Consider the following 27,764-nt stretch of genomic DNA (forward strand, 5'->3'; position numbering starts at 1 on the left):
CTCTTCTGACCAAGAGGCCCTGATCAGGAGGCCAGCAAAAAAACACTTGGAGTCACTTGGTAGTCCTGGGTGCAAGCAGAAGAGCAGGTCTCAAGCCACAGGATACTCCTCTGATTTCACACAACAGGCTCAAGGCAACAGGTGAGTCCTCATGGTGCAGCAGGGTAGCCCTCTGCAGAGCACAATAAGCCACAAACAGCAGGGCAGTCCTCTAATAGTCCTTCTGCAGGTCCAGAAGTAAACTGAAGAGCTGGCCGAGGGATTTTATTTTAATACCTGGTAGACCCCTTTGACATGGGGGCAGCTTCTGCAGTCTCCCCCCACCCGCCACAGAACTGTCTGGAATTTCTTTCGTTCCTGCCCTGGTCCCAGATTGTCTGGGGGTACAATGACGAAGTATGATGCCCTTTTGCGAGTGTGCTGAGACAGTCCCTTTGAAGTACAAGCGTGGTAGATGACTGCTCCCCCCCCCATCCTGCCTAGATGGGTCATTCTACCAACATCTGGTCTCCCTATTGTGTGACTGTCTAGAAGGAATACATAAAGGCCAACTGTCATTCACACTAGTCATGTGACCCAGGAGAAGGCTGTGGCCACCAAATGGTTAGGACAAACAAATACCAACTTTCTGAAAGTGGTATATTCAGAATTGTGACTTAAAATTCGGATTTGCCATTAAAGGGGATATTATATTGCAATTCTTTAGAGAACAAACTAGACATTTCTACCTACTCCCAATCACATTTATTAATTATTAAATGCAATAAGGTATTTCAATGTTTCCTAAGGGTGAGGTATGCCTTGCAGTATGAAAAACTAATTTAAAAATGTTCACTACCAGTTCATGTAAAACTTAAAAGTACATATCCACATTTTTAGATACATTGTACCCTGCCCTATGGGCTGTTTAGGACCAACTCTAGGGGTAACCTATATGTATTCAAAAGGAAGGTTTAGGCATGTCAATGGGTTTATTTTGCCAGGTCTAAATAGAAGTTTAACCCCTTCGCTGCAAGGCCTTTTCTCCCCTGTGCTAAGCCTTTTTTTGGCTATTGGGGTGGGGGGGTTCACGCTTAGGCCCCTGTAACTTTTTGACCACATAAGGTATCCATGCCAAATTTGCGTCCTTCTCTTCCAACATTCTGGGGATTCTAAAGGTACCCAGGGTTTGTGGATTCCTCTGGAGGGGACCCAGACATTTGCCAAAATACAGCTAAATTCAGGTTTTTGGGAGAAATATGGGAAAAAGTGCTCCAAATGAAAGCGTCTGGGTTTTTCCCTACAAATGGTATCAAATAAGGGTTTCTTTATAGAAACTAACAGTTAAATATAGGAAAAATTGAAAATTAGTTGAAAAAAACAGTCTTTTGTGTCAACGTTTTCACCTGTAACTTCTTCTAATTACGACAGCTCTTTGAAAGCTATATACAGTTACATCCACTGGACCTTACTGGTTGTGGGGATATATTGGACTTGTGGGTTCATCAAGAACCTGATGAACCCAGAGCCAAAAACTGAGCAGCAACTTGCAATGGTTTTTTATTATGTACCGGGTATATAGCAATTATTCTGGGAAAATGTATACATGGAAAAGACGGTATGAAAGACACCTATGTATTTCTAAAATGAGAACAAAAAATAGAGTTTTGAAAAAGTAGATATTTGCACATTTCCAAAATTGGGAATACTCATACTAGCATAAGAATTATAGATCATTTTTCAAAATTACTTCTTTTTTTACACATTGTCTTTCATTTGTAAGGCAGGAATGCATCAAAAGTCAATAGGTAATAATAGTTGCTTTACAAATCTGAATTACCCCAAGTATCCCGATAAAAATGGTACCTCACTTGTGTGGGTAGGCATAGTGCCCACGACAGGAAACGGCTCAAAACGCAATGTGAACACACCACATTTTCACAATGAAAAATTACCCTTTTTTTTTGCAAAGTGCCTAGCTGTAGTTTTTTAACCCTAGCTCTGCTGGCACCTAGGGAAACCTAGCAAACCTATACATTTTTTAAAGCTACACACCCAGGGGCATCCAGGATGGGGTGACTTGACTGCCTCTCACCAGGTTCTGTTATCCATAATCCCTTGCAAACCTAAAAAGTTGTCCAAAAAAACACATTTTCGTCACATTTATGTGGTGGAAAGTACTGGAATATGCGTGGATCCACAAATTTCCACCAACCCCACATTCCCCAAAGTCCTCTGAGAAAAATAGTGCCTCACTTGTTCGGGTAGGACTGGTGCCCGCGACAGGAAATGGCGCAAAACACAACGTGGACACATCACAATTTCACAGTGAAAAATGACCCTTTTTTGGCAAAGTGCCGAGCTGTAGTTTTTGAACCCTAGCTCTGCCGGCACCTAGGGAAACCTAGCAAACCTATACATTTTTTAAAACTAGACACCAAGGGGAATCTAGGATGGGGTGACTTGACTGGCTCTCACCAGGTTCTGTTACCCAGAATCCCTTGCAAACCTAAAAAATTATCAAAAAAAACAAATTTACCTCTCATTTCTATGGTGGAAAGTTCTGGAATCTGTGTGGATCCACATATTTCCACCCACCCCGAGTTTCCCAAAGTCTTTTAAGAACAATTGTACATTACTTGCATGGGTGGGTCAAGTACCTGCGAAAGGCAAGGGCCCCAAAACTATTGAGGCGACCTATCACAAACCAACCTGGTTTTGCAAGGGGAGTCCCAAACCCACACATTTATGAAACCCGGGGCATTTTTGTGGCATCACCGGGCTGACACAAATTTCCTATCACCCAGTGTTCCCCCAGGTCTCCCGATAACAATGGTGCCTCACTCGTGTGGGAGGCCCAAGTACCCGTGACAGGCAAGGGCCCAAAACTTATTGAGGCAACATCAAAATTCCCTATCACAAAACCCTAATTAAAATTTGTCCAAAAAAATCCGGGGGGGGAGATTGGGGCTACTGCCCCATCTGCCCCCAGGTGGGGCAGGAAGGCTGTCATTTTTGTGGGGGATGGGGGTGGGGGCATGGGCATGCCTGTTTTGGGCAGCCCCCGCCCTAATTCAAATTTGCCCCAAAAAGATCCCTGGCGTCAATTGGGCTTTCTGCTCCCCGAAGGGGTAGATTAGGGGCCAATGCCCCATCTGCCCCCCAGGGCAGAAAGGCTGTAATGGTGGTGGGGTGGGGGCATTGGTGTGCCAGTTTTGGGCAGCCCCCACCCTAAAATAAATTGTGCAAAAAAAAAATCCCTGGTGTCAAGTGGGCTCTCTGCCCCAGAAGGGGGGCTACTGCCCCATCTGCGCCCCGGGGGGCAGAACGGCTATAATGGTGGCGGGGTGGGGGACTGGGCGTGCCCGTTTAGGGTAGTCCCCACCCTAAAAAAAATCATGCAAAAAAAAATCCCTTGCGTTTAGTGGGCTTTCTGCCCCCCAGGGGGGCAGAAAGGCTGTAATGGTGGCGGCATTGGCGTGCCTGTTTTGGGCAGCACCCACTGGGGAGGGGTACCATTAGAAAAGGGAGATACTCCCCTTTCCAATGATACCTCTCTCATCTTTCTACGTGCTCAGGGGGCTGAGATAGCCCCCTGAGCACGTAGAAAGTGAAACTGAAATGAGCCTTAAGACTCCTTTCAGTTTCGGTTTCTGTGCAATGACGACAGCGCGAAGTGAGCGCTGATCGTCATAGCACAGAAACCAGGGAGGGGGCCTCGGGAGCTGGGGAAGCTCTTTCCCAGCTCCCGAGGTCACAGGGGAGTAATAAAAATCCCTCTGCTGTCTGCAGCAGCGGGATTTCATGCCCCTGGTCTCATGACGGAATGGTTCCGTCATGAGCACAGGGGCACCGATGCTCATGACAGAACCATTCAACATGAGCATCGAAGGGCTTAACGCTGCACAAACAGGATGCAATGGCAGACCTGAGATATGTGTAAAGGGGTACTTAAGTGGGCAGCACAATGAGTGTTGCAGGCCCACTAGTAGCATTTAATTTACAGGCTCTGGGTACATGTCGTGGCACTTGACTAGGGACTTGTAAGTAAATTAAATGTGCCAATTGGGTGTACGTCAACTTTACAATGTCTAAAGAAAAGAGCACAAGCACTTTAGCACTGGTTAGCAGTGGCAACGTCCACAGAGTCCTAAAAGTTAATATATAACAGGTTTAGAAAACAGGGGAGGCAGGTTGAAGGGAAAACATTGGGGGTTGACCCTGCAGAGAGGGCCAGGTCCAATACTCATTATAAAAGGAATAATAAACTGGATGTTAGACATTCCTGAAAATATCTCACCTCCCAACCCTCATTTCACCTCCTGCTTAGCTGCCCCCTTTCTGTCCCACCCTCAAACAAGCATTATACGAACATCCTTCACCTTGCCACATAAATCATGACCCATAATTATGTCTTCCAAAGATCTTAATTTTCTCCGCCCTTGGTACACAAATTTTTCTCTCGCTAGGTTTACCTTGCATGTCCGAGACAATTCTTTTGGCTGGTTGAGTTGCGCATGGATCATTCACATAATATCTAAGTAGCACCAATCGTTAACAATATTTGATGTTATTAACATTGACTGAATAGCACTTTGTATTTGTGTGCTTCAATGGGTGCCATTCATATCAATATTATATCAATATATGCATGTAAAGGAAGGGAACATTGAGCTAAAATGCCTAAAATACAACAAATATATTGAAGGAATACTTTTTGATTGAAGACAAAAGATTCTTATGTCTAAGATGTAATCAGTTCCTGATTTGGAGTTGTAATGAGTGCCATTACTAAGTCGACCTAGGAAACACATTGACTGCCAGTGAACTAGGAGAACAACTGTATATGATTTTCATATTTGAAAACCTGCTTTTCTGAGGAAAACCTGTCTAAGAATGCAGTTATCTTACAGGTAAAAATCAAAATGTTTATATTTTTAGTTTAATAAAACATAATTTTCTGAAAATATATTGGAATAGCAAGTGATTATGTAAGGTATAGTTTACATGAAAGTTTCAATGCTATTTTCATTATGAGGTGCTTAAAACCATATTTGTACTTAATATATAGTGGCATTTAAAGGAAACTAAGGAAGGTACAGGGACACTATGGAACCTATTCAATTGTTTACTTCTTGTAGGCACACATTTAAAATCTGCAAGTAAATAAAAGCCAGATGTGTATCTAAAGGAAATGGTAATTCAATAGAGCATCAACCTAACACAAATTCCCATTGTGTGTGTCTTTGCCCAATGGGCATTGAGAATGCATACCTTTTTCTCCTTTCTTGAAGATTGGAGGGGCTATTTTGCTAGAACTTTCTCAAGCCAAAATATCATGATCTACACATGCACATGCATCTCTGCGCTTTTAATCTATGGATCTTCAACGGTGAGTGAACATGTGATACTGGGCCCTGTTTCTATGAGCAATTGTGCAATATTTTTCTAATAACAATATATATAAAAATAATCCCTCATAAACTAATGGGATAGGGTAAATCACCAAGCAACTGAACGCGTATGTCCACATGGTAGGAACTCCAGTAAGAAAAGAAGGGTTGAAAAAATGGCAAAATCACCATACAAAAAAATATCAAAAAGTACTAAATTATTATATGGGCTTACTACAAAAAAGATTCATCAAGATTATGTTATTTTAAAATATAACAAAAACAATGTATCCCTCTTATGACTATATTTTCATATATCTTGTGAAACATCTTAAATATACATTCTGTTGTCTACAAATCAATGCACACCATATTCAACCAGGGTAAACTCAATAGTGTCTTAAGAGTAAATTTAAAAAAATCATTGATGCATTGTTTTGGTTGTATTGATCTATTTTTTCCAATTCCTGAGGACAGACAATTTTCATAACTATGCTAGCAAAAAACTCCAATGACATGTCAAAATATTTTCAAAACTGAATGAGAAGTTGTAGATCTTAATTAAGTGAATAAACTTTAGTCTTAGGTGGGTCCCTAAAACCAGTACAACCACAATTCTGCTCTCGGAAATTGTGCAATTTAAAAATTTAAATCAAACCGCCATGAATTCCATCATGAGGTAGTCAATCTATATTTTCTGTGCAAATTGAATGATTGTATGTAGCAAATAAAATAAATTAGTAATTTTAGGAATTTCGTCTTTATACAACTTAATAAACTGTAAATTGTTCCACTGACCATTATGTAGAAATGTCATGAGCTTGTGTGAATTAGCACAGAAATGTATGTTGTTTTGATTTAGATTGCACTCAGGGTTGCCACCTGACCAGTTTTCTACCAGCACCACCTGTATTTTATTGCCCAGAAATAAGCACAATCACCTAAAGCTGTTTTTTTAGCCCTTATCTGTACATACTGCAAACAACAAATATACATAGAAAGCACTTGTATTGTGTTCTAGAGCTGTGTTTACAAGCCCTGACTAATATTTAAAGTAAACAAAGGCAGGAAAGTCGTGTTACAAATGAATACATGCAAATTTGTTTAAAGTCAAAGCTAGTATCATGGCCAGGCCTTTGCAGACTCTAAAAATAAAACGAGTGGCTGGTATTTTCTCTTGGAACGTTAGCAACCCTAATTGCACCACAATTGGGGTTTCAACTGTTATTGCCACACACTTCCCATTGTGGGTATATCATTTCAGTATTTTACATTTGCTTGGTAATAGAATTTACCATTCAGTATCTCTTGCTTGCCATGATCACATTCTGAACTCTGGGAATCTAACTAACCCTTTAGTACTCCTAGGCTATGCCCACTTCTCAAAGGTGCTAACCCTGCATGTTGCTGTGTTCCCAAGGACCAGTCCACTATACTTGGCCAGTGAAGGCCACCCATTATCAAAAATGGATGAATATTATTTACACTCTATTGAACCCCACAAACAATTGGTAAAACTACTATCAAGAAACATGCAGTCTCTGACACTCACACCATATCCTACTCACACTATCACTGACACAATTCATTCTTCATCTTCAGATAAACACATTGGTTGGGAAACAAGGAGCAAATAGGAAGCAGGAGTGTAATTAAGAATAAACTGCCAATATAATTATGCAACAAAGTGAAAATACATCAAGACCAACTGAGCTTTTGCTACCAGAATTAAATGTAATATTTTTATAAAATAAATGGGCTGAGGCACACCCATTGCATAGCGGCGCCTAGAACTGCCCAAATGTGATCAATATGAATTGGTTGGGGAGGTTGATATGAACTGCAAAACCAAAATTGCATTGGAAGACAACATGTAGTTGGGGCGTCAATGTTGGTTTCTCATTAACCACATTTACCAATCGATGTAAAGAGAAATGAGCAGATAATGTGCATAATATCACAAATAGTGTTATTGTAAATGCTGAGGTCTCCAGGTTCAGCAACAGAAATTGCTTGTAGATCACATCTATGGCCAAATATCAACTTCAGTGTTGATTGAATGTGTCTCCTAATTGTGCATGCTGCACCCATTGTTAATGGAAAAGAAGCAATGTGTATCTGAATGAAACATGCAAATTCATCCTGAGTTTTTACATAAAACATAGAATTCCATGTTCAACATGGCAGCAATCAGTAAATCACATATATTTATTAAGCACTTACGTAAAGACCGGTTCTTCATCATTTATATTCACAATGTTGAAGGTGAGGGTTCCAGTGCAAGACTTGGAGTCAGCTTTTGTATTGGTTGCAGAAACAACCATTTTAAAAATCTAGGGTGCAGTAAAAAATACCAGAAAAAATTACAATTATTTCTGGTAGACTATTTCAGACAGTACTAAACATTAAATGGTTTATCAATTCAATCTACTTTTGAAGATTTTATTCATTGAATGAGATTATTTGTGTTAATTTAACCACATACTATAATGCAGATACACCAGACAAAAACTGAGAAACATAAAAAAATATTCAAATACGACAGTAACATTATTGTGTCACAATAAGTGATTCAAGCCTTTGAGAAATGATTCAAGCCTATCAGATTCTTATCTTGGTAAAAGAAATAGCGATTTTAAATAGAATATATTAAATGACACTAACTTCATTGGGCTTTATATATTTGAAGGCTATGGTGGAAGGAGATGCTCTTGCAGCATTAACTCATCCAATTAAAAATGGAGGCTTACTACTGGATTATGTTGCAGTCTCATATCCACCTTTTTCACAAGTACAAAATATACATGTAATGCAGATGGCTCTAAGCACCCATTAAATCATGATATTGAGCCTCAAATCTCCACCAGCCACACTTGCTCAAATCTATTGCAATCATGAGAATTTAGGGCCCGATTACGATGGCAGATGTATTTCAGTCTTTCCGCTATTGTTTTGCATTTGAGACTGCATGCCTACAAGATGGCAGTCTCACAGGGCTAATTATGATGCGCCCACCACTGTGGCGGTCACATTGCCCATGTTTTGTATTGCTGCGGGTTCTGCGCTCTGTAGCACCCACAGCAATACAAAACAGACACCTCACACATATCCCTGCACTAATGTTGCAGGGATATGTAGGTCCTGTGTCTGTGGGCCAGGAAGTAAGGGGACCCGCTAGGGGCCCCCAATGTCCCTTTCCGCCAGGCTTTTTGAAAGGGCCAGCAGAAAGGAACATCGTAATGCCTACGGTGGTGCCTGGTAGGCACCGCCACCATTGTTGGCATTACTCTGCCTCCAATTAACCAACGGGCTCCTTGAGCCTCTTGGACCCATGGCGTTCAGTCTTTCCGACCACCACATAGCCGCCCGCCATTCAAATTTGGCGGCCCTTGAAGTTGTTGAAAATGGCAGAATGACTGCCACCGACAGCCTGTCGTAGGCGGTCTCCCCGCCATTGTAACCAGGCCCATTAATATTTAAAGATAAACAAAGACTTTCTTTGAAACAAATCCCAGATGCCTTATTACTGCAGGACCTTTCCGCATTTCTAAATCATGATAAGTATAGGAACACCATGGACTCTCTACAATTGGTTAATTGCTTTTTGGATACCATTTCAAATCTGAAGGTAACCAAAGCTGAAATGTGCAAACTAAGACAAAACATATGAACTGCAATCCTGATTCTGCCACACCTGAAATAAAAACTTGCAATTGTCCAGCAAATAAATTACTAAGTAGACAAAATGTAGTAAAAAACATGCTACTATAAACATAAGAAATGAAAGCACTAAAATGTCAACTTAAATGACATAAACAAGAAATAATAGATACATGTTGAGATAACATCTGGTATTCCTTGGACAGGGCTGCCTACTCTTCAAATGATAGAATATTCTGGCATATCATATCAAATATTTTCAAGGCACCACTTAAAAAGCCTTTATTTCAATACTTAAAACAAACTCAAGAATATATTTCAGAGTTATACTCCTGTAACAGAATGTCTCAGATACAATTAAAAATGCTGCCCTCCACGAGTAAACCATGGCTCATACACATTCTCCAGTATATATGTGGTCTAATTATAGAAGCATCTGAAACCAAAGCAAAATCCCCCAGTGGTATATTTATATTAAATTTAGATTATGAAGCAGAAAAATGAGGCAAGCATTTAGCGCCACTTTTTACATTTTGTTTACCTGAATCCTAGAATGGCAGCATAACCATACCAAACCATAAAAAGTCTCCTTATCTGAACAAAAAAACTATAAATGCATTGGGTTGCTAGATGTAAATGACATGTTGTCATTGTTTTATAACACCTTCAAGGTTGTGGTTAAAAGGAAAAATACTTCCAATAAATTGTGTTTTATAAAGATGGCTCCGTTATAAATAATATCTCAGCATTCCATCTATTTTTGGAGAAATATGTGATCAGAAACTACTCAGACACATTATGCAGCCTTTATTTATTTCTCTACCAAAATTGTTAAGATCGACAGAAACAGCATATGGCAAGAACTATCTGCGTCTGAATTAGTCACTAAATATTCTAACTTTATTATATTCAAATACTTAGACATAAGTCATGACTTTGGATAGGCTACGAATGTCGGTTTATTTAAACTATTATCACCCATATTGGTACAAAACAAGGTAGCCTTTTAGATTCTTGTTGTTTTCTTTAAATATTTTGGATCTATCCAAAGTTTTAGCTACTGTCTATATATTTCCTCCAACCATTGGAAAGAAAACTACTTACATAATTCACTAAGCTGATTACGCCTTGATATTTTACCAAACACTTATTGGGTTTCAACTAGAGCTATATTCTCTCCATTTCTTGCTTGTGAACATTATCTCAAGATAAATTGGAAAAATAAAAAATACTCTGACTTTTCAGCGTACTGAAAACAGGTTCAATTTCACACTTGGGTACAAAAAGACTGGAAAAAGATAAGTCTTACACAAAATTTGGAGTTGTTAAAACATATAATATTAATGTTAATCTCTATAGCTGCTGCTTGGAAGCTAAAAGGATACTACAGATGACAGGCATAAGAAAATTACAATACTTTAATAAAAAACATATTTAGCATATGTGTCAAAGATAGCCCTTCACACCACTTGATATCATTGAAATATATTTATTTCTCAAATACATAATTCTAAATAAAGTAGAAGGAAAAATGTTGAGATCATTATTTCCTATCTGATGTAGCATTCATATTTACATAATCCATCTACTATCCAGCCTAATAGCTTTTGCTTTTAAAGCTACAAATTTGGCAATGCTAAACTTGAGTCACTCAAAAGAGCGATGAAAAATTAATTTGATTTGATAAGTGTTATGAAAATAACCTTGTTAAAAGTCCTAACTACGTTTCCTACCTTTAAAGATTATTACATAAAAAGGATTTGTTTACCCTTCCAAAAATAATTGTAATTCTTTATTAAGAAACTTTCTAATCCAAATAATTACTTACTGATGTGGAAAATCTTAGTTTTATAAATTTGTCTGCTGCTCTTCCAAATTGAAAAAATAATCTAATCTCACTTATTTGTCATATTTAAGTACAAATTACCTGCCATTACAAACTAATATTTCAAAATGGTTTAAGGTGAATAATGTAGAAACAGTTTGGACTTTATGCTAGACGTCCTTGGTATCTGAATTGTGCTCTGTTTGTATGTCCTGAATTAGTCAATCTAAGGTGTTGATTTTTAAAAAGGATATTTCTGTTTCACACTGAAGGAAGGCTGTTGATGCTGTAACGTTTGTTTTGTACCATAAAACCCCATCTCTAATTACTAAATACCGTATTTACATGCATGTAGTAATGTTTGCTGCCTATAATATTGCAAGTTTATTAAACAAATAAAGAACCTGAAAACTTGAACTTGTCACCAAATAATCAAGGTTGATGACAGTGAAATTATGCCTTATGAACAATTACTGGATCATAATATAATTGCATTTTCCTGTCTGGATTGATCAAGCAAAACTTTAAAACAATGGCAAACCTCCTGGTCTATACAAGACTTAATAAATCAAATGAATGGTAAATAACATTTCAGGAAATTCCTAATGAGATGTGCTTTTGTTTCATTTTGAATAAATCGTTTTTGTTCCCACAGATATAAGAAAAGTATTTTGAAATTGTTTTTTTACCATCTACTGAGGTTTCAAAAATTAATTCCTCTTTTGTCAATGGATTGTCCTGAGATCGTATTTTAGGCCAATAATTGTTTTCACTGGTGTATGGTAGCTGTCTTTAATTTAGTTTGCCATTCCTTCACATATTCTGATTGTAATATTGCAAATGTTTCTTCACATCTTATTTTAGATGTGCATCAACAACCTCAAGTAATACCCAAATGTTTGTGCAGGACTGCCTCCCTTTCACCATGCACGTTATTACCAAAGAGCTTTTGTATGTGTCATTGTGCAATAAATGTAAGGTATGGCCCAGGATATCATTGACAGGTTATCATCTGACATGAATATCAAGCCCTAAATATTGTGTACAAGAATATATCCCCACACTGGAGATAATAGTCAGAAAATTCCATGATAGCATTTTGATAAACAATATTTAGGACACAATATGTGAACAAACTTCTGATCTTCTGGTCCTTCCTAGCACACACAAAGTACACATACAAAAAAGAGTACATGCACAAATGCCACCGGCAAACCTGATCATCGCATAATGATTACACAAGCTTCAAGCAAAAATAAGAACGGTTTTGACTCAGTTCAAACGGTGAGTGCTACATGAACAAACCTTAGCAAAGACATAAACCGGGATGTGGATTGAGAGTGAATTTAATTTTTGATCATCAGTTATATGACAGAGGTGGGGGCAAAAGGACGTTAAAGAGGAGACCTCTGAAGCACGTTTGCTCCTTCTGTCTTCTGAGTGCTGCAGCACTTTGTCCTTTCGAAAGATACCCTTGAGCAACTTCATTCAGAGCAAGGGAAACCTCTGCCCTCATTAGCAATCGAAGGCAAGAGCAAGGGCATATGGCTTCACTTCTGAAACGGTATTCTCTCCCTGGCATGCCTACATTGTGGGGTGAAGAGCAGGATGTGCGGGGTGTTGGGCAACCATTGAATGATTCACCTGTTTAAAGACAGGTTTTCCCTGGTCTTAATTTTGGCGCTGCCTCCTATTTACCCTGACCTTGTAAATAGGAGGCAGCATCAAAATCAATGGTTGTTGCGATGGAACGCCCACGGCAAAACCCATTGCCCGCCCCATTCATGCTAAATAATGCGTGAAAGGGTGCTTTATTTATTTTAAGTGGCTTAACGCTGCCTTGTAAGTAAGGCATGGCCCATGTCGGCCTTCACAACATCACTGAAAGTGACTTTGTGGTGGCAAAAGGAGCTTGTAAATATGCCCCCTGGTCTTAAACAGGCCAAATGCTTTATTTCTCCTCGTTTTTGCTGTTTCCATGTGTGCAGCCTTGTGCAGCACACATAGAAACAGCAAATTGTCTATGAATGTTTATGTGCAGGAAGGTCCCCCTTCCTTCTCATAACCAATCATTTAAAATATGCCGTTTTGCAATTCAATGTGTGCTGCATTAAGCAGCACACACATAAGTTACAAACCAGCATTTAAAGATTGTTTATGTGCAGGAAGAGTGACCTTCCTGTACATAAACAATCTTCCCCTGCACACAGACACCCTTGCACTATAGTGCAAGGGTGCCTGCGTTGGCGCTAGGCAGGTGAAAGTTAGCACCAGCGCAGGGGCAAATGCAGGGCTGCACCATATTCTTGTGAATATGGTGCAGCCCTGCGTTTTTAGTGTGGTGAAGCCTGTCGTTAGCCTTCTAGGCTTAAGGGCATGCTTCGCCACTTTCATTGTAAATATGCCCCAATGAGTGCTCAGAAGGCAGGTCATCTAAAAATTGAAGTTAGTAATGATGCAAGCCAATAGATAGCTATACTTCTGGCACCTCTCACACAATATCGTCTGTTCATTGTTCACTTCTGGACAGGTTAAGCTTGTATGTGCACCCAATTACCTGGAACACTGATACACTGAAAAATTTGAAAAATCAATCAATAAACTTAACTGCAACATTTATTACGCCAGCAATATCATTATTTCTGAATTATGAATGTCATACTTGGGGCAAACAGAAATGCAATCTTAAAGTAGAATTTAGCCAATTTGTTTCTTACTTTAGGATTTCTTTCATAGTCTAAAGCAACATTCGATGTGGAAATGACACCAGAATCTTCATCCAGGTTAAAATAAGTGTCGGTATCCTTTGACCAGGCTGGTACCTGAAACTAAACAATAAGGAATTCGTGACAGGTAAATTCGCTTGGGTAAATAAATAGCACACACACCCAACAGAGTAAAGAACAATCTAGACTGTCGGAAATACTGACTTCCAGCATGTCCCACTCATTTCAAATAATAAAGAAGCCAGAAGAATAAAATGTTTATGTCGTGAAATGTTGAAACCTGTCTGTAAAAGGTAGGTAATGTACTGAAATCTCTTATAATTAAATGCCAGGAGAAAACAATGAAGCACTGGTCATCCACTTTCTCCCATTCGTCTGTCACTGACCTGAGGTTCAGTTGAAGTTAAACTTAAATGACCAGCGAAATAGTACATTTCTGAGACGTTCCGTGAATGTTATGTATTCTCTGCTTTCAAACATGGATCTGGGTAGTTCGAGGTGCACAGGATTCATCATCGCAATGCTTGTTGCCATTTTGAGAGGACACAGGATCTGATATGAGGCGGCTGATGGGTGATTCCAGGAGTGCATGTAAGGGGGGGGGGGGGGGGGGTCCAGTTTTGCAGGCACGCAGGGACTTTGTTCCAGATGGCATCGTGCATGTTGTGTTTTTTAGTTTGCGTCAACACTCCACAAGGAACGAGTACATTAAATTCAGGGCTTGTTTCACAGTACCAGTCTTCTACAGGTATTTCCAGACATCTTGTGAGCAAAGTCTGTTGAGCAGTTTACATGTGGTAAAGCACTTTTTCAAATCATCTGGAGATTCATGATGAGACTTACGACCGCAGTATTGTTTTGGATAGCAAACAAAAGATGTGCCTGAAAAACGATTCCCAAATAATAACTTTTCTATGAGGTGGAGAGTGTAGGGCTCAGATGAAACGACTAGCTGAACATATTAACTGTGGGGCGTGTCCCACTTTCCTCCAGTAAAATATCTAAAGGCTCGCTGTGTTCAGGCACAGAAGGCTTTCTTTCTTTTACTATTTGATATCATTTTGGCATTCGTTTATAAGACCTAACTCTCTAAATAGGTTTTGCAAGACAAGATGTCGATGCGCTGCTGTTCAAGCACTGAATCATGCAGTAGATATGCAACAAGACAGAGAAGAGTTAATGTTGGGGCTCTCAAAGAGGCACCGTACATATGGCAGTTGCAATAGACAATAAGCACTGGCAAAACCAATATGTCTGACCTTGGCAGCCTGGAGCTATGTTTTTACTGTTTTTTTTTTTTTATCAATGAGCTTTTTAGACGTTATTATTATACTTAAGAATGTAGAACAAACAGAAAAAACTGAAAAAGGAAAACAAATTTTCAAGTCAAGTCAAAGATAGCTTTATTCGATAACGGGTATCTTAAAAGGAATAACATTCATACAATCATCAATAAAAATACGAGTTATCAGATAAGCAACAATTAAAAGAAAATATGCAATCCATAAAAACAATAAATTCTTATTTCCAGAAGATTGTGGGGGGCAAACTATTACAAATAAAAACTTGGTACAAGAATAAAATTAATTATATTCCAGCTTATATGCATAATGGTATATAAAGTGACAGTGCAATAAAAATAAACATACCAATAGGCCACAGGATAATATAAATATAGAGACATGATAATTCATTAAAGTGTCACACGTAGGGATTTAAACCTTACTATTCAAGCGCGGCCAAGGTACTTGGCTACGCCACAGGCAAAGAGGGTCCTTGCGTCCGATTTCAGAATGTGCAAAGCATCATGGGTGCCCAGTTGGCTACAAATTGGTTTGAGCCATCTTGTTCTAGCCTTTTTATAAGCAGGGCAAGCAAACATGAGAAGGGCCACACTTTCAGTTGGCACCTTACAGCAGGGGCAGTCCGCTGTTGTCTGATGTGGGGTGCTCCACTCTCGTACCGGGAGTGAGCCTATCCTAAACTGAATATAAAGTGCCCTGTCTTGCGGCGTCTGGATAAAATCTAAATAAGGTTCTAAAAGTATGCGCTGCTTGTGAAGATAAAATTCTTCTGTGAGCCTTCCTAATCTCAAATTGCTAAACTCTTGGGCATCTACCCATGCCCAATATCGCTTTTTGGGCTCAGCCTTGCTAGGTGGGGTTTGGGTATCCCACGACTCCTTGAGGCTAAGCGCAAAAAGTGTTTTTTTTAGATTAAGCAACCAACTGATTTTTTGGCTGCCATTTAGGGCCATTAAGTCTGTGAGCGCGGAGGCGTAGCTGGCAAGCTCGGGGGTCCGTCGCAGGCGGGCCCAAAATTACAAGGGACGCAGCTTGCCTATGTTTTTAAAAGAGCGCCTACCTATGTCACTCATCAGGGGTTTTAATGGTACCTTGCTGGGGAGCATCACTAGATCTCTTAAGAATTTTGTTCCCAAAGGGGTAACCAACACATCAAAGAATTAATACAAACATATATCTTTACTTAAGCAGCAAATATAGAAAAACTAAAACGGTGCTCACATAATTACACAAAAGACAACACTAATGAAGTGATATACAGTGTATACAGAAAGACAATGGCAGAGGGAGACAACATTTCAAAACCAAATAAGTCCATCAAATAACAGGAACAAATAGCTACGACCAATGCTTTCTCCTAAATATGCCAAAGACAGGCGTTAATGGCGTTTTGACTTATAATGATTTCTAGGACATCATCAGGACAAAGAAATAATTAAAAGAGCATCCAATCCAAACAATCTGGAGTCCTATTTTTAGAATCCAAGAAGGACATACTCAAAACAGCAAAAGAGACCTCATAGATACATCCTCAGAAGTCCAACCAAAACAGTAGGTCATAAATAGGGTCCGATGTGTCTAATTTCAAACACACCCGCTCGCGATTCTGGGCGAAAAGCTCCCGAAAACTGCTGGACAAGTCAGCCGATCTGTGAAACGCTCCCCCTTAATGCTAGCAAGCATATACCAGAAACATGTAAAAATGCAGCCACCAAAAATTGTCTGACATGCTTAGACTAAAAAATAAAACACAAAAAGTTCACTGATGTGCCCATTTCACTAGTGATACATTTGTAAATAACAAACCTTTCATTCCCTCCATTCATTTTATTATTATTATTATTATTATTATTATTATTTGTAAAGCAAACAAGACTAAATTGCCACCTAACGAAGGACAAATATAATGGAAGCCAAATAACCCTTGGAATCTTTTGCTGGGTCCTGGGTTCAAGGTAAGAAGGTCCAGTCCTCTTTCAGGTTCTTCAGACAGCAGGGAAGTCCTTCTTCTGATTCTTCACATGTCCTGAAGTATTCTGAGGAGAGGTCTGTGGGGTCCACATTACTGCCCATATACCGGTCTTGGATTGCTTGTGTTCTGATTCAGAGAGGACCTTACTTGGCAGTTCAGTCTGGCCTGTTCCTATTGGAGCAGGGTCAAGACTGATTTGCATATGGCTGGGGCTAATCTGAGGTGGCATGGTGGGCCAAAGAATGATGGGTTGAAATGCTACCCCAAGTGATTGCCAGTGATTGACTCTACTGCCCAGGAGGATTCATAATTCCTTAAGGGATGAAACATCTTGGCTGACCAAAACTTTAATCATTTGTACTGTGGAAGAAACTATAAATAAATAGCAACTACAATAAAGAACTGGGAGAACAACCAATTTCTGGACTCAGGACACTTCTTGGGTTTATGATATATGTTAGAAATTGGGATTCTGTTTGGCAGAGGTATATACACCCTGTCCAAGCAGGAACCACCACTGTAGTCAGGGTAAGCTAGATAAACACTCTGTGCCAATCACCCTCTGGCAGATTGGCACAGAGCAGGCAGGCTTATCTAAAGAGGCAATGCATAAAGTAACTGTTAGACCTGGCCCTTTTTACAGGTTTAACCCCAAACCTTTTGCCTCCGATTTTTCTGACCCTGTTTTTGTTGGGTATAGGAATTTTAGAAAGTGGGCATTTTCTTAATTTACCATTATGTGCGCCTCCGGCTGTGTGTGTATTCAGCATATGGGGTTTGAATGACAGGAGCTGGAATGTACATTCACTCTATACAGTCACTAGGGAGGTTGAGGTGTGCCCTGCCTGGCCTGGGTGACTCATTGTAGGGCTGAATAGAGCTGTCTGCATTTAGAGTGGTGAGAGGAGTTTTGCTTGCCCCTGACTAGGTTGTGTCTCCTTTTTCACAATGCTGTCTCTGCCACCTGTAGCCATGATGCACCAGGGAGGAGAGGACTGGTTTGGACTGGGTTCAGAGACCATTGCCACAAATAGAACAATTACATTTTGGGGTATAAGTATTACACCTAAAACCCCAGGGCTTTAGATGACTTCAAGGAACAAGAGGACCCTGCCCAGAAAAAGAGAGGGAGGGCTGTGTGAGCAGTGCTGGGCTGGCCTGCAGTTGCTGCTTTTTGCTACAAGTCCAGCGCGGGGGAGTATTTTTACTCCTGCTGGAATCCACATTGGAGTGCTGTGCTTGAGGACAATGTAAGCCCTCTGAGCAAAGAAAACTAGCATGTGTGGAGAGCTATTATTGGCAGTTACATTTTCAGTGCATAGGGAGAGTGGCTTAATCACGCCCCAGTCGTGTGGATCTGAGCGCTACTGATTTAGAAAGGAGGCCGGTGTTTGTCCTGGTGTGGCTCCTCCCGCCCCCCGTCAGGGCCGGACTGGCCATGGCGGGCACTGGACATTTACCCGGTGGGCCGCCAGGGTGGGGGACGGCTTGGTCCCCTGGGGAGCCGTTTTTGTTACCGGGGCCGGCAATATCAGCCCCCTGTAACAAAATCGGCCGAAATTGGCCCTTGCAATCAGCTCGGCCCGAGCAGTTTGCCAGGGCTGATTTCAGCTCTCAGTCCGGCCCAGCCCCCCGTCAGCAGGGGACTGTCACATACATGGCTGAGGAGAAGAGTCTCTGCCAGGTAAAGGCGCCTGGCGACTGGCTGTCGGAAACCCCCGCCTACTTCAGTCACCAGGATCCCCGTGTGACATCCCCACCAGGAAGTTTGTCGAAACACAGCAACGTCTAAGGCTGCACTGCAAGCCAGCACAACCAAAGTGGAAGTGGACGAGCTCTGCTGATGTCCTGCTCTGAGCGGGGCCAGGAAAAGGTGACCTGTGAGGGCTCAAGGCCATGGAACTCCATCGCACCTGGGGGCGGGCTGCCTTGCTTTGTCCCAGCGGCACAGCAGTATTGCGGGCAGCCACATAGTATCATTTGGTATGTTGGGAAACCCAGCGAGGTCTCTCCATCACTTTGGGAGACGTACCTCAAGCTCTGTGGCAGCATTTATCCCAGGGCCGTCCACACGTTCCTGGGTGGCCCCGTTGCCAAAGCCTTGTTAAACAGCAGTCCAGGAGGCCCTGGAACGTCCCGGACACACTGCATTGGTGGCAGCAGCTGCTCTGCCCATGTTAATCCAGATCTTGGGGTATTTGTTGGAATTTACCAGACAGGCCGAACCTCGATGGAGGCCCCACTCTCCTCTGTTGTGTTCAAAATTGCCAGGTTGTCACCACTAGGCGCGCTGGTATTTCTGCGGCCTACCATTCATAAGCCCAGTGTCGCAGGGGCTCATGTAATGGGCTTGTCAGGATATTTTTTTATAACAAGTGCAACCTTGCAAGTGTTTACTTTTTGGGCACTAACGTTTAGGATCTTTGAAACTTGTGAATATTTACTTTATTTCACTAATTGTTGTGTTTATGACAATTGCCTAATGGCAAAGTCATTTATGAACTATGTGATGTCATGACAATCGAAATAAAGAGAGGGGAGGGGGGATATGGCTAGGTTCGTCCTCCTAGGTACTTGTAAAACAAAAAAAGATCCGACATAAGGGATCAGAGAACCTAGCTAGATGGGAATGGAGGGGTCGACTTAGTGAGTAAGACGCACCTCAAATAGAGAAAAGAAAATACTTTTCTTGAGTCCCCTCACTCACCAAAGGTTTCCCCTAGGTGACATGCTTCATCATTGGGGCCATCCCAAGCTTCTACTGCTTGGGGCGTGCTGCGACTTGCGACAGTTACGTAGGAGCACTATTTAGTGAAGACTATGTGTAGTGCAGTGAAGGGGGAGTGGTGTAGGTTGATTAAAAATTACCTAGCTAGTGAGCGTAAATGAGTTTATTCTTGCTCCTAGTTGGTAAAGGATAAAAAGGGGGTTTAATCAAAGGGAGGAATTAGGTAATATTATGCTAATAGTCCCTAATATTGATGGTCAACAAGTTTTGAGGTTGTCCCCTAAACCTCTTCTTCAGGACCGCATGGGGACCAGCCCCATGTGTACCACTCCGTGCAAAGACCTGTAATAAAGTGATAAGGTAAGAGATAATAATAAACGTGCACTTCAGTGTCAGCGTAAATCAATTACATACGGTTAGATTGAACACGTAGTATTTAGTAGTAAATCAAAATTAGCCTCATGGTCTGCCAGGGTGGAGGAGCCTAAATAACCTTGACTCGGCTTGCCTCCGTCAACTTGACCTAATGGTTCCCATCGGCGGACCGCATCTGACAATCACCTAGTGGTGAAGTGGTTTATTGGATTTGTGGTCTAATGTGTTTTAAGTATAATACAAAGGATATTTTTATATAACCTTCTGTGGAGTCTCTTTTTGTGGTGTGCCTAGTGTGTCACTGGGGCAGATGTGTGTTGCGCTAACATGTTCCACATTGCCTCTGGGATAAGCCTGACTGCTCTGCCAAGCTACAAAGGGTGATCAAGGGTTATCTTGTGTGGGTAACTCCCTTACTCTGACTAGAGTGGTGGGTTCTACCTGGCGTAGGTGTATACTCTAGCCTACCGGAAATCGCATTTCTAACAATAACACATTGAAAACCCCACAACAAAAACTCCACACAGGTTTAGAAAATTTGAGAATATTTTTATGAGAAAATCAAGTCCAAAATGACAAAAATCCAATAAGTATCACCGGAGTTATGAATTGTTAAAGAATAAACCAAAAATAGTGTCCAGAAGTCAATAGCGCTGAAAGGTTACTTGAGTTCGCCCTAGACAAGGGTAAATCCAAAGTTCAGGCCGACCGCGATTGAGGGCACTCTGGCAACAGGACTTATACAGGTCCCTCTGACAAAGTGCCTTGGGTGGAGAAAAGCGTTGACATTGAGGACTTGAGGTGAGGAGTTGAGGAAGCGATTCGTTGTTGTCGATCCCGTGGATAGAGGCGAGTGTCGGTGCCGATCTGTGCCGTCAATGGAAGCTTTATCGATTAACCCCTGTCTGATGCAGGCAGTGTGTCATCCGCCAGCTGCACTATCTGTCGTCGTCGAGCTGCACCGGCTGTGGTCATTGAGACGCCGCTGCTTCAGCGTCAAAGGGTGTTGCATTGGTTCTGATCAGCACAAAGTCTCTCCTGCATCAACGTTGATGTAGGAAAAGCTGTACAAACCCACTTCTTAGACCCTGGTCTGTGGGAGGCAGCTCAGGCAAGAGTAGGGCTCAGAGATGGCAGAGTCCAGCAGCAGCAGCAGAATTGCAGGAAGTCTTTTTTGAGCCTGAGACTGTAGCAAACAGGAGAGAAGACAGCAATCCCTTGGAGTCATTCTGGGTTCAAATGAGATGGGTCCAGTCCTTGTCCTCAGCAGGGCAGAGATCAGCAGGCAGCATGGTATCTTAGCACAGCAGTGAAGCAGTTCTTTACAATAGTCAGTCGAGCAGAGTGACAGTCCTTGTAAAACAGCAGTCCTTACTCCTGGCAGAGTTCCTCCCAAGTTGAGTAGTGTACTGTCTTGGTAGAGTCAAAGCCCCAGTACATGTACCCAAATGTACCTTTGAAGTGGGGCTGACTTCAAAGCAGCTCCTTGAAGTGCAGAGGTGCCCTTTAATCCTAGCCCTGTCTGCCAGGCTATCTTTGGGGGGGTGTAATCAGTCCTTTGTGTGGGGAAAGAACACAGCCTATTCAGATGTAAGTGTAAGCACCCTCCCCGTTACTGTCCAGGACGGCTATCAGAATGCAGGTGAGTCCTCTGTTACATCCACCCTTCCTGTGTTTGAGTCTGTATAGAGGGAATGCACAAAGTTTAGCTGTCACGCAGCCCAGATGTATATTGGAGACAGGCTGCAGGCACACTAAGCTAAGTGAAGGGCAAAGAAATGTCCCCTTTCTAAAAGTGGCATTTCTAAGATAGTAATGTTAAATCCAACTTTACCACTAAAGATCATTTCCAATAACTATTCCAAAGATATGACCCATGATGTAGTTACACCTTTCTAATCAGGAATTACAGCTTAAATTGCTTTAAAGGAATTCCCAATGCTAGCCTAGGAGAGGAGTAGACCTCACAGTAGTGAAACATAAAACGTAAATCTACACGTCCTACCTTTTAGTTAAATGGCTACCTAGGGCCTACCTTAAGGGTGACATGTGTAATAAAAGGGGAGTTTATGGTTTGGCAAGTAATTTTAAATGACAAGCAGAAGTGGCAGGAGACTACACACCCATGCCCTGCAATGGCAGGCCAGAGATAGATCTGAAAGGCTACTAGGTTGTGTAGGTGGCACTATCAGTGCTGCAGGCCCACTAGTAACATTTCAATTACAGGCCCTGGGTATATGGTATTCCACTTGACAAGGGACATAAAAAATGCCAAAGATTGTAAAACAATTATACATCTGTAATTGCCAAAGTTATGATGTATAGGACATTTCAATATGGCGCTGAGGGTAAAATGAACGAATTGGTCCTTTGTTTATGTTGCTAACAGGAAATGTGGTCATATGTAAACATAAAATATGTCCGTTTCTGGCGCGCCCTCATACCATCGAGGAAGGCGCTTGCCGAAACGCGTCTGGTACGTTGTGAGTCAGAATACATTTATTGACTCTCCCCCGTGAGTGCTGTGTCTTTCCTGAAGTGAGAGGAGGCGTGTAGCGATAATATATATATATATATATTCACTTAAAAAACCATAGGTTTCACACATGTTATAGTTAGCTGGACATTTCACTCATAAAAAACCAATGAAATTCCCCCGTTATAGTTACTGCAGGCAACTATAACTCACGCGACCGTAATCCTCTGCTGATGCTAATACTGTATTTAGACACTTATTTACCCATGTCTTCTTCCATTAATCTTTAGCTATACATATATTACAAATATTTATTTTTCAGAAAGACACATATGTCATCAGTGATGTAATATCTGACGTCGTCAGCAGAGGATTGCGGTCGCATGAGTTATAGTTGCCTGCAGTAACTATAACGGGGGAATTTCATTGGTTTTTTATGAGTGAAATGTCCAGCTAACTATAACATGTGTGAAACCTATGGTTTTTTAAGTGAATTTGCAAGGTTTTTTAAATGCTAATTCCTAACTATAACGAGTGTGAAACCTATGGTTTTTTCAGTGAATTTGTACGGTTTTTTAAATGCTAATTTATTTATGTATTATTTTTTTTATATATTTATTTTACAATAAACTACGTATTAAAAATTATTATTTTTTTTTTTTTTGGTTTTCACCCTGCGAATTATTTTTTTTTTGTAAAAAAAAAATTTTGTTTTTGTGTTTTTCAGGGTGCGCGCACTGTGCGCGCACCCCCGCGATTTTTAAAAAAAAATAATATTTTTTTTTGCCTTCGGGGTCCTTCAGGGACCCCCTGACAAAGGCTAGGGGGTCAGGAACTCTCTACCCTGCCCCCTTTTCACGTTCGCCACCTTCCTTTTTCACTCTCGCACTGAAAACAAACAAAATGGCGGCCGACACTTCCTGATTTCGACCGATTCGAACGTTGACTAACATGTAACCACCAATCAGAATTACGCTCGCGCACGTTAGGGTGCTCGCACGGTGCGCGCACCCTGCGCGCATATAGATATATATATGCTTTTAAATGCTATTTTCTCCGGAAATACTGAACAGATTTACACCAGACCTGCAAAAGGCACTTCCTTGACCTTATGGCTACCTCTCTGCCAAATTTCAAGTAATTCTGTTCAGCCGTTCGGGCTGTAGCTGTGTCTAAAGGTCCTATGGAAAAATGCATGGGAAAAACGCGTTTTGGGACCCCCCTTTTATCTCAGCCCCCGCTTGACGAATCCCCCCGAGACTTTCAGGGTAGGAGCGGAGCGTAGCGCCCCACCTATTTTGAAACATTCGCGAGGATTCGTCGACCGGCGCCAAAGTTATTCAAAATAGAATGTTGCGGATTTCCTATGGAAACGTGGTCCTAACTATAACTACCTACTGGCGACCGCCAGTAGGTAATATATATATATATATATATATATATATATATACCTATATATATATTTTTTTTCACTGAAAAAACCACAGGTTTCAGGGACGCTATAGTTAGTTGGGCATTCCACTCGTACAAAACCAGAGAAATTGGGCCGTTATAGTTAGTTCAGCTAACTATAACTCGCGCCCCCGCAATGCACTGCTGATGACGTCACATATTACATCATTCATGACATGGTCCGTGGCGCTTACTGGAGGTACCTGTTGGGCTAGTTGGCCCCCAGGGACCCTCAGTATTCCAGGGGATTTAATTACCCAACATACAACGTGCCAGGGGGAGCATTTGCAGACTGGTGCAGGGAGGGGGTGGGCCTCTGGAGAGATGCCGTCTTTTTTTGTCTATTTTCATTTTTAGAAGGGGAGCTGCATAAAATATATATATAAATATATATATATATATATATATATATATATATATATATATACAGATATATTTTGTTTTCACTGAAAAAACGAAAGGTTACAGGGACATTATACTTATGCTGTGATTGCACTTGGACAAAACCAGTGAATAGCTGTATAGGTGAGTGACATGCTGTGTGAGTGGCTATATTGGTGAGTGAGTGGGTGTGTCTGTGGGTGTATGGGTGGGTGAGTTATAGTGAGTTATAGTGTAAGTGTGTCTATCAGTGGGTAAGTGGGTGTGTAGTGACTGTATAGGTGAGTGAGTGGGTGTCTGAATGTCTGTATGAGTAAGTGACTGGGTGAGTAAGTGGATTTATGGGTGGGTGAGTGGCTATTTGAGTAGGTGTTTCGTTAAGTGACTTTGTGTGTGAGTGACTGTATTGATCCACACGCCACATTTGGGCGAGCCGGATGGGTTATTGCAGAGCAGGCACTTATAGGAGTGCTTTACTGGGCGTAGTGGCCTGCCCCTTCCTTCTTTACACTACCCTCATCTTTGGGGACACTGCTGCTTGCTATTTGCAGTCCATTAGTGATGTCTGGATCTCAAGGAGAGACACTGCCTAAATGATACACAGTGCCAGTGATCAATTTTGGAAGCCCTGTTTCACGGACCATTTTGAGTGACACTTCATGTATGCTGTATATTTGAGCTTCTTGAGTGAATATTGTTGGGTCTATGGAGACCTACAAATGCAACTAGGAATATGCAGTTTTCTCAAAAAAAGTTGGAATACACCATTCAGTAAACCTAAGCAAGAATTTGTCTACTTCGACTTATTACCTATGCATTCAAAGTGCGAGTTTATCAGGGAATAATTGATGGCATGGATAACACAGATATCAGCATAGACACAAAGCTGAGAGGAAATGTAAATGGAGCCCTTAAGATGTCCATGAGGATGAAACACATTGGCTTTTGTTACTGGTTTTAAGAAACTAATAAAAGAAGAGGAATATGAACAAATGATCTGTCATCCGAATTTTCTATTGAAGATTTTGAATTATATGTACCTTGTTTATGAAATACTGAAACATTGTGCTGAACTATTAAGAACACAAAAAAATATGGGGGCTGAACCATTACATTTTGCCATATATATATATATATATATATATATATATATATATATATATATATATATATATATATATATATATATATATATATATATATATACATATATTGCGTCATGTGATCAAGTCCCCCAGGAGGGATGAAACGCGTAATGGCCGTCTTGTCTGTCTGAAATCGGTGAATAAAGTAGATATTCGACAAGAATCCCGTGGTCCGTGCTCCCTTTACTCGGCTGGTGTGGAACTATTCGAATGAGGAGAGTGTTTGCTGATATATATATATATATATTCACTGAAAAAAACCATAGGTTTCAGGGGTGTTATAGTTAGCTGGACTTTTCACTTGTACAAAACCATTGAAATTCCCCCGTTATAGTTAGTTCAGCTAACTATTACTCGCGCGCCTGCAATGCACTGCTGATGACGTCACATATTACATCACTCATGACATGGTCAGTGACATCACTCATGACATCACTGATGACATCTCAAATGACATCACTGATGACATCAACCAGTGAATGTGTGTTTTTCTGAAAATTAAATATGTTTTATATATGTATATCTCAAGGTCGATGGAAGAATAAATGGGTATATACGTGTCTAAATGGATGATTTGTTTTTGAAAAATTGATTGTGTAACTGACTGATTAAGTGTATCATAGTGAATACATGGCTTAGTGAGTAATGTTTAAATATGTAAATATCTGTATCAGTCTCTCACTTTGTGTATAAGTGGCTGCATGGGTTGGTGAGTAGCTACATGGGTGTCTATATAGGTTATTAGTTGATTTTTTGAGTATCAGTCTGAGTGTCTGCATGGTTCGGTGGGGGGTATTACGTAGTGCATAGGTGCATGAATGAGTGACTCACTGTTTGTATGTGTTGAAGACAGCATGTGTGCAGGACTGTATGGGTGGATGAGTGTGTGTAAGGGTGTGTTAGTGAGTGAATGACGGTCTCAATAGTGTCTTTATGAGTAACTACATATGTTTTAAACTAGTATATGTGACTATTGGTGTATATAAGTGAGTATATGTGAGAGTGAGAGATTGAAAGAGTTCCTGTATGAATAAGTATGTGTTTCTATAAGTGATTGTTTAAAAGACTAAGTATGTGTAAGTTTCCGTAGAAGTAAGTGTGGTGGTGTGTGTATAACTGTATATGCAAGTAAATGTATGTTTGATTCTTTATTAGCATGAGTGACTATGTGTGTGGAGAGGTGTGGCTCACTGGTTAGAGGCGGCCGACCCGTAAGCAGAGAATCGGCCAGGGACCAGGGTTCAATTCCCGACGCTGCAGGGTTGTGGACCAGGGTCTAAACGGACTCGATAATTCTCGCCTCGGTACCTACTCTAACCAGGAACACACTCGGCAACTCTGGGCATTAAGCTTGCCTCATCTCTACAACGGCCCCCCACAGACGCCGGGGATGCCTGGTTTCACCTTGGAGATACCCAGAAAGGGACCATCTCACAGGGAAAACCAGGACGGGTTCCCCAGCGGTCTTCAGCGCCAGGATACTCCATGGAGTCACAGTGCGCTTTACAAGTACACCCACATTTACATTTACATTTGTGAGTAACTCTATGGATGAGTGGCATTGTGTAACAGGATGTATAGGTGTATGAGTACATATGATGAGTGAGTACATGTATGAGTGACTGTATAGGACTGTTGGTGAATGAGTGGATGTGTATGTGGATCTTAGAATTACTGAAGAAGTTGTTGTAACTGGTATTGGTATGTCCATTGTTTTGAACATTTTAGTCTCTATTTTTGAATGTGTGTATCAATGGTTATATTAGGGTGAGAGGAGGTCTGCCACTCTATCACAAGGATGATGTCATCAGTGATATCATCAGTGATGTCATTTGAGATGTCATCAGTGATGTCATGAGTGATGTCACTGACCATGTCATGAGTGATGTAATATGTGACGTCATCAGCAGTGCATTGCAGGCGCGCGAGTTATAGTTAGCTGAACTAACTATAACGGGGGAATTTCAATGGTTTTGTACAAGTGAAAAGTCCAGCTAACTATAACACCCCTGAAACCTATGGTTTTTTCAGTGAATTTCTGAGGTTTTTTAAATGCTAATTCCTAACTATAACGTGCCTGAAACCTATGGTTTTTTCTGTGAATTTCAAAGGTTTTTTAAATGCTAATTTCTAAATATGCCTACAGAGATAGGACATGTGAAGAAAGAAGAAAAAATGCACAGAAAGAAAAAAAAGAAGTGCAGAAAGAAGCAACAGAAGTCCTCAAAGACGAAGAAAAGTGCAGGAAGAAGGATAACATGCAGAAAGAACAAAAAGAAGAGCAGAAAGAAGCCTTGTTGCAAAATCATCCTGTACCCTCAACTTTTTCAGACAGATACTGGTGGTAA

General features: G+C 40.9%; 1 protein-coding gene across 1 annotated transcript in view; it reads right to left on the reverse strand.

Annotated features, from left to right (window-relative positions):
• LOC146855235 (cadherin-related family member 4-like) overlaps positions 1–27,764 on the reverse strand; it is a 767,858-nt gene that overhangs the window by 413,342 nt on the left and 326,752 nt on the right. Inside the window, exons 10-11 of the mRNA XM_085650585.1 lie at positions 13,575–13,685; positions 7,596–7,705 (exon numbers count right to left, since the gene is read on the reverse strand). Coding sequence (XP_085506711.1) covers positions 7,596–7,705; positions 13,575–13,685 — 221 coding nt within the window. The remainder of the gene's footprint in view (positions 1–7,595; positions 7,706–13,574; positions 13,686–27,764) is intronic.

Source organism: Triturus cristatus, chromosome 4_1, assembly GCF_964204655.1.
Source record: "Triturus cristatus chromosome 4_1, aTriCri1.1, whole genome shotgun sequence".
In the NCBI taxonomy this organism is placed as follows: Eukaryota; Metazoa; Chordata; class Amphibia; order Caudata; family Salamandridae; genus Triturus; species Triturus cristatus.